Source organism: Pinus tabuliformis, chromosome 2_2 (assembly GCF_031772625.1).
Source record: "Pinus tabuliformis cultivar Carrire ecotype Pingquan chromosome 2_2, CPIR1, whole genome shotgun sequence".
Taxonomy (NCBI): Eukaryota; Viridiplantae; Streptophyta; class Pinopsida; order Pinales; family Pinaceae; genus Pinus; species Pinus tabuliformis.
This window is the reverse complement of record NC_142300.1, coordinates 493506845-493515737: the sequence shown is the minus strand read 5'-3', so window position 1 is coordinate 493515737 and position 8893 is coordinate 493506845. Positions and strand designations below refer to the sequence as shown.

The 8893-nt window shown below is 39.9% G+C and overlaps 1 protein-coding gene across 1 annotated transcript; it reads left to right on the top strand.

Moving 5' to 3' along the window:
* Positions 1–253: 253 nt before the first annotated feature.
* LOC149193528 (uncharacterized) lies at positions 254–8375 on the top strand. The gene is made up of 2 exons (XM_089407347.1): positions 254–1567; positions 8157–8375. Exons 1-2 carry the CDS (start codon positions 254–256, stop codon positions 8373–8375), a joined length of 1533 nt encoding a protein of 510 aa, XP_089263473.1.
* The last annotated feature ends 518 nt before the right edge of the window (positions 8376–8893 follow it).

Here is an 8893-nt window from a genome sequence, read left to right as displayed (position 1 = left end):
GTAATGTCCTCTATAAATTCGCCCCATTCTGTCTCGCCACATCGCCCCTCAACAATTTGCCTTCCTGGAACACCGTCAGATTCATGAAGCTATTGGGGTTGCTCATGAGGCTTTTCACTCTATCTGGTCAAAACACCATAAAGCCATCATCTTAAAAATTGATCTTGCTAAAGCATTTGATCGGGTTAGCTGGCTCTATATCAAAATGCTCCTTATTCATTTGGGCTTCCCTCACCGATTTATCACTTGGATCATGGCTTGCATTACCACTCCCTCCTTCAGTGTGCTGATTAATGGATCTGCATCCCAGTTCTTCCACTCTGAACGTGGCCTCAGACAGGGGTGCCCTTTGTCTCCCCTTCTCTTCCTCATTGTCATGGATGGCCTCAGTCGCCTTATTGCCTCAGCCAAAAGAAACGGAGATATTTGTGGTCTCAAGATAACAGAGGACTGTTACCTCACCCACCTTCTATTTGTGGATGACGTTATGATCTTCCTTGATGGTAGTATCCGGGACTCCCGTACATTCTCTAATATTATCTCCCTCTTCTCATCCGCCACTGGGATGCTGGCCAACCATTCAAAATCATCTATTATCCTATCCAGAACCTCTGTCCATGAATCTCATCTGGCACTTCAGCTATTTCCATACAGCATTCATCCCCTAGATCAGGGCCTTAAATACTTGGGATATTGGATCAAGCCTATTAGCCCTAAAATAGCGGACTGGATTTGGCTAGTTGCTAAATTGGAGAAGAGACTCAATATCTGGAGCCATCGATACCTCTCTCGAGCAGGAAGACTTGTCCTGATTAAATCTGTCTTGGAAGCTACCCCGGTCTTCTGGATGGCTTTGGCCTGGATCCCGCGCAGCATCCTGACCAGATTACAACAAACCTGCAATAGGTACTTATGGAATGGGGCTAAAGAGAAACGCATTTTTGCATGGATTGGATGGAAGAGGATTGCCATTCCAAAGAAATGGGGTGGCTGGGGGCTCAAAGATCTCCCTTCCTTCGCACAGGCTCTGGCAGCAAAGATGGGATGGACCTTAATCACTGGAGACAACCTATGGACTCATATGGTATACCACAAATATATTTGGCCCCTTCATTTAATGGATTGGATCCGTCTCCCGACCTGGCCTAAAGCAGGAATATCATCAGTTTGGAAAGCACTACTTCATGCTATTCCTCTTATCAGAGATAACTTGATATGGAAAATCAATGATGGCACACAGGCCAGAATCGGCCTGGATCCTTGGAATGGAAGCGGAGGCAGGCATATATTGCCTGAAGCCCTCATCCGGTACCTGCACACACAAGGGATCACTTATATAGCTGATATAGCTGATCCACAGCGCACCACCATTTTCGAACAGCGATGGAAAACTGTAGATCAGATCAACATCCCACCTCTTTGGCACCAAGATTGGCTGTCTTATATCAGTGCCTTATCTGAATCGCACATTAGAATCAAGCAGGGACCTGATGAGCTTATTTGGTATCCTTCGGAGCATGGCATTTACACCCCTAAAACTGGGTACCTATCTCTGATTTCACATAAGGTCCCGGATTTATTATCTTTCTGGTGGAACTCCATTTGGAAACTGACATCCCCACCCAGGCAGAAGCTATTCTTTTGGTGCATCCTTAAGGGTGTAGTTCCCACGGGGGAATACCTCATGAGACGTGCGGTCCATGGACCGTCTTGGTGCATCCTGTGTAAACAGTCTGCCGAATCGCGCACGCACTTATTTCTTCAATGCTCTGTTCTGTCGCACATTTGGCAAGCAATTTCCACTGATATACAATACACCGGTAAATGGGAGGGTGTTGATATAAATCAAACTTGGGAGACTTGGTTCCATCAGCACAGAAACTCAAAACTGCAAAGCTTGCCCATCATCACCTGTTGGTACCTCTGGCTGGCCCGAAACCGTTTGACTTTCGAGGATAAACCGGTTCATTGGCCGCATCTAATTGCTAAAATCATATCAGCCTACAATGAAACTCCTGAGCCACTGCAGCCAAAGGTCCGTCGACCCCGTGACCCCCCACAAATCAATCACAACAGCCCATGGGCTTATTTCGATGGTGCTGCCCAACAGCAGGGATGTGGAGGGGGTTTTCTCCTCTTCATAAACGAACAGCATTTCTATAAAGCAAAGCTGGGCTTGGGAGCTGGTTCTAACAACTTCGCCGAGCTCATCACTCTTCGTCATCTTCTTCATTTTGCATTGAGCCACAATTGCTTGCACTTAAACATATATGGGGATTCAAAGATTGTCATAGATTGGTTCAATAATAATTCTGCTTGTCATTCACACACACTCAGCAGCATATTGGATGAAATTAAATTACTGAAGGATCAGTTTAATGACATCACTTGCACTCATATCTACAGGGAACACAACAACAGTGCCGACCAACTATCCAAGGAGGCTACGACACTTCCCAGAGGCGAGTGGATGATACAGGAGCAGCGAGGTACAAATGCATATCAGTACTACCATCGCCCATACATAGATGCACAGTATCATAGGGCAGCCAGCCCATGAAATCTGATATGAACAGATATTTTTTGAAAATTTTGTATATAGCTGATAAATATTATAACTGATAGCCCTGCGTGGCAATATGTATATATGACAATATAGAACATCCTGCGAGATGAATTTTTTCTTTTTGATAGACAGTAATAGAAACTACAGCTTCCCACATGTGTGGTGGAAGAACATATAGCATATGCAAAACGCATCTACAACATGTAATTTTTCCAATCAATGAAAGATTACGATTTTTCCAGTGGGAAAATGTGTGTGTGTGTGTGTGTGTGTTGCATCGACAATTATTGACTGGGACATTTTGTTAGCGAAAACACATCAACGAGTTGTCATAATAGTCACCTAGTGAATTGCCGCAACAGTGAAGTTTCATTCCCAAAAATCTAATGAGGTGTGAATGTTGATGATACTGCATCTGCAACTATTGACTGAGACATTTTGTCAACAATAGCTCAACAATGAGTTTCCGCAACAGTGGCACCATGTTATATAATTGTTTGCATTGTTCCAACAATCATCATTGGAAGAAATGCTAATTTTTGTTTAAGGAAATTTTTGTAGCAAACCAAAAGCACTATCCCTGAAAGAAATGTATTCCCAAAATCCAATGAGGTGTGAATCTTGATGATGTTGCATCTACAACTATTGACTAGGAAATTTTTTCAACAATGGCACATTAGCGAGTTTCCACAACAGTGGCATGAGGTTATATAGTTGTTTGAATTGTTCCAACAATCATCATTGTAATCCAGATATAGAGTTTTTCATGAAATCTTATTTTTTTTTTTGCTTAAATGGATTCATAACCCTAAAAGAGTCATAGGAAACTCAAATGTTAATGTCTCAAGAATTGAAATCTATAATTCCAATAAGTTCTAGCAAGATTTATGGCTTTACAATTGATGGTGAAATCACAATATTTTTTATTTAAATTGCACTTTTGAATTTACAAATCAATTCCTTGCTCTTAAAAACCCTAGAGAAATCAAATTATACCATCTCAGTAACATAAATTTTCATTTCGAAAAACTTTTAACCAAATTTTTGGCAAACCAAAAGCACTAGCCTTGAAAGCAATTTATTCCCAAAATCCAATGAGGTGTGAATCTTGATTATGTTGCATCTGCAGCTATGGACAAACATTTTATCAGTGATTTGTCGCAACAGTCACCCAACGAGCTATCATAATAGTCAACCAACGAGTTGTCACAACAGTCACCCAGCGAGTTGTCGCAACGGTGAAGTTTTGTTCCCAAAAATCCAATGAGGTATGAATCTTGATGATGTCACATTTGCAACTACTGAATGAGAAATTTTAAAAAACAGTAGCTCATCACCGAGTTTCCACAACAATAGCATCAAGTTATATCGATGTTTGAATTGTTCCAACAATCATCATTAGAAGCAACAATATGTTTTGTTTGAGGAATTGTTTTTAGCAAACCAAAAGCACTAGCCCTGAAAGAAATTTATTCCCAAAATCCAATGAGGTGTGAATCTTGATGATGTTGCATCCGCAACTATTGACTGAGACATTTTGTTAGCAGAAACACATCAACGAGTTGCCGCAACAGTAGCATCAAATTATGATAATTGTTTGTATTGTTCTTAAAATCATCATTGGAATCCAAATATAGAATTGTTGGTGAAATCCCATTTTTTTGTTACTTAAATTGCATTTTTGAATACATAAATGGATTCAAAACCTTGAAAAACTCTAGGACACTCAAATTATACAGTCTTAAGAATTGAAATATGCAATTTCAACAATTTCTGGCCAGATTTCTAGCTTTACAATTGATCGTGAAATCAAAATATCTTGTGATTTAAATTTCACTTTTGAATTTACAAATGAATTCCTAGATCTTAAAAAACCCTATAACACTCATATTATTTCATTTCAATAACTTAAATTGTAATTCGAATAAATTTTAACCAAAATTTTAGCAAACCAAAATCACTAGCGCTGAAAGCAATTTATTCCCAAAATCCAATGAGGTGTGAATCTTGATGATGCTGCATCTGCAACTATTGGCTGAGACATTTTGTCAACAATAACAAATTAGTGAGTTGTTGCAACAATGGCATCAAGTTATATCATTGTTTGTATTGTTCCAACAATCATCATTGAAATCTAGCTGTAGAATTGTTGGTGAAATCCCCAATTTTTTGTTACTTAAATTGCATTTTTGAATATATAAATGGATTCAGAACCCTAAAAAAACCACAAGAAACTCAAATTATAAAGTCTCAAGAACTAAAATCTATAATTCCAACAATTCTTGGCTAGCTTTATGGCCTTACAATTGATGATTAAATCACAATATTTTCTTCTTTAAATTGCACTTTTGAATTTACAAATGAATTCCTGGCTCTTAAAAAACCCTAAAACATCCCTATTATACCATCTCAATAACTTAATTTTTCCATTTGAACAATTTTGACCAAATTATTAGCAAAAGGAACTAGCCTTGAAAGCAATTTATACCCAAAAACCAATGATGTGTGAATCTTGATGACGCTGCATCTACAACTATTGACTGAGACATTTTGTCAACAATAGCTCATTAGCAAGTCGCTGCAACAGTGGCATCAAGTTATATAATTATTTTCGTTGTTCCAACAATCATCATTGGAATCCAGCTATATAATTGTTGGTGAAATCCCATTTTTTTGTTATTTAATTGGATTAAGAACCCTGAAAAACCCTGGGACACTCAAATTATACAATCTCAAGAATTGAAATCTATAATTCCAACAATTTATGGCCAGATTTTTGGCTTTACAATTGATGGTGAAATCACAATATTTTGTTATTTAAATTGCACTTTTGAATTTACAAATGAATTCTTGGCTCTTAAAAAACCCTAGAACACTCATATTATACCATCTCAATAACATAAATTTGCAATTCAAACAATTTTTTACCAAATTTTTAGCAAACCAAAAGCACTAGCCCTGAAAGCAATTTATTCCCAAAATCCAATGAGGTGTGAATCTTGATGATGTTGCATCTACAACTATTGTTTGGGACACTTTTGTTAGCAATAGCACATCAACAAGTTGCTGCAATAGTTACCCAGTGAGTTGTGGAAACAGTGAACCAACGAGTTTTCACAAGAATGGCCCAGCGAGTTGCCACAACGGATGAACAACAAAAAATTACCAGTGAATAATTATGAGGTTAGATTAATGTTAAAATTCTATGAAATGATTTCGTCAAAACCCAAGTCCATAATTTTAACTATGGGATTTTGATTTATGTTTAACGCCTATAATTACAAGTGTAAAAAGTTTTCATCAAAACCTAAGTCCATAATTACAAGTGTAATTTTTTTTTGTCAAAACCTAAGTCTAGAATGTAAAATAACTACATGATTTCAAAGACTTCAAAAAATCATGTATGTTGAAAATATGTGAATATTTGAAGAACAAAACTAATGAAACATAATGTTGAAGTTGTTCATGTAAATTTGTTTTAAACTTAAGTGTGAATTGTAAAAATTAGATTGTAATAAACTGAAGCATGAAATGGAAATCCCTTACAAAAGGAGAAAAATAGGGATAACAAACAATTATTCAAACAAAAATTACCATTTCTCGCAGGTGTGTTGACAACTACTCCTCTGTTTGTAGACACCTCTAGTTGTAAATGGTCTGAAAGTCAACGATGGAAAGGAAGTCTAGAGTTCAAATTTGGAAATTTTTATCTTGTAGTTCGGAGAAATGCACATTAATGAGGGTGGAGAGTAGGAAAACGTTGAATTGTACTGCGAGACAAATGAAGAATGTGGTGGTGATGGAGCCTAGGAGCGGAGATGGAGATAGAGATGGAGCAGGCCCGTTGCAATGAGACAGAGATGGAGACAGATTGTAACCAATATTTAAACAAGCATAAATTTAATGGTGGGCATATACGGCCCAATCATATTAATGGCTCTATAGACTGGGAAATAATTGTCACCCAGAGAGACAGAGATAGGGAGAGGGAGTGTGTCAGGCTGACAAGTTGAGTTGGGCGCACCCATGTATGTGACAGGCGCCCGAACTTGGTATATGTGACGATGGGACGACTTACACAATCAAGTTAAGTCGGGCACGCCCTTTGCGACGGGCCCTTGTACTACTTGAATTAGGCAGTTGTGCGATGCAGAGAGTGAGCACGTCGGTTAAAGGCAATGAGCGGGCAAGACCGACGAGCACTCGGTGAGGATGTGCGATGGTGGAGGGTGACGCGGGTGACTGTGTGACTCGTGGATGGAAAGTGCGATGAGTTGGCAAGTGTGATGAAGATGAGTTTATAGGCCACCTAAGACATGCGACGAGTGGAGCTCGACTTGACAAAAGCAGACCGGCCTACATATTGAAGTGGTTGGGCCGACATAAAAATATAGGCAGGTTGACCTACACTTAGGTGGACGACCGTATCACTTGAACATGGAAGCATGGGTATATATTCGACATGGTGGAGAGTGTTCAAGGTAGATATCAAGAAAGAAATAAATGAACAAGAAAGGAAGGCGAACAAGGGGACGCAGAAAAGCGAAGGGAACAGGGAGATGAGCAAGAGCGAAGGGCCAAAGTTTGTCACAACATAGATGTTAGGCTTTCTTGGGTGGACGAGCCGAGATGAAAAGAGTTGTAGAGCGTAGTAGGGTGACCTGACCCAATAGGACGGTCTAACTCAAGGGTGCGACAGGGTGACCCGACCCAAGGGCGTGGCAGGACGACCCAACTCGAGGGCTCGGCAGGGCTACCCAACCTGGCAGGGCAGCCCAGCCCAAGGCGCGACATGGCAACTTAACCTGAGGGCGCGACAGGGCGACCTAACACGAAGGCGCGGTAGGGTGACCCAACTTGACGGCGCGGCAAGGTGACCTAGCAGGGCTGAACGATCGAAGGGCACGGCAGGGTGACCCGTGTGCTAAACGGTGCAAGCAGGTTTCAATGTGTAGACAAGAAATCAAAGTGAAGTGTTGGGAATGGGGAAGTGCCAAAAGAGCATGTAGTAGTGCAGGGAGCAGGTGAACTGTTACGATGGGAGAGGCACAACAGTGATGGGTAGACCGAAGTTGGGTGAACCGTGCATGACATATTTGGTAAATTGCAGACACTTGAAAATTGAAGTATGCTGACCGTGTTGGCAGCACCATTGTTGTAAACATATTGTAAATTATACTTGTATATTATTTGGGCAGACTTCATTATTGGGAGTTTCCCCTCCCTTTGAATATTGTATTTTATCCGTTGTGCATATATAATGATGAAATGATGAAGTATGAATGAATGTTTTATTTCCGCTGTGATATAACACTTGAAGAATTGGAAAATTAACTAAGTGTTGAAGAGTTAGGCGTAGTCCGTACATTCAAGTATTGGTGAAAAGAAAGAGTGTAGCAGTGTCACACCCACCTATGTGTGGTTGAAAGACTACCACTAGGATAAGGGCATGACAGATGGTGTCAAAGCTCGATTTAAGGCGAGTTGAGCTTTTTTGAAGAAGTTTGATAGGGACAAGTTATAGGGTCAAAGTTGAACGAAGAAGTGTATGGTATTTACAAGATCACAAGAAAAACTGATGGCTGAACAGGTGGAAGAACCTCAGGTGACAGGTGAATCTAGCAAGCGTACCCAGACATTCTTCATGGAAAAAGTATTGGACAAGATGGAGGATTTTGCTTCGAAGGTGGCTTCGTTGGAGACCGAGAATGTTGAAATTCGGGATGAGTTCACGAAGATGAAAGAGGAGCATGAGAACCTCAAAGTTCGATACAAGTATACGGAATGGTTGTATACAAAAACAGAGTAGGAAGTCAAGAACATTGGTGTTGCAAGAGACTAGGGTTTGGAGGAAATATTAAAGTTTCATAAATATCTTGACGATGCTCGAAATGAGATAGTTGTTTTGAAAAAAGTAGTTGGGCAGGGACCAATTGGAGGAGTTTCTCATGTGAAAGTCAAGGAACCTAATTCTTATGATGGAATGAGGAGTTCCAAAGCACTTGGAAATTTCTTATGGGATATGGAGAAATACTTAGAACGCTTGGGCATACCTGATGATGAAGCCAAGGTCAAAGTAGTTTCTTAATTCCTTACTAAGGATGCTAAGATGTGGTGGATATGGAAGTTGGATCAGATTTCCAATGGTGATGCTGATGACATCTCTACTTGGGATGATATGAAGAAATCTTTGCAGACTCATTTTAGCCCACAAGATGAGACTTGGGATGCAAGGATGAATATTAAGTACATTAAGAAAACAAGGAGTCTACAGGCATATCAATGGGAATTCTCGAGTGCGATCTTGGAGCTACCTAATATGGCAGA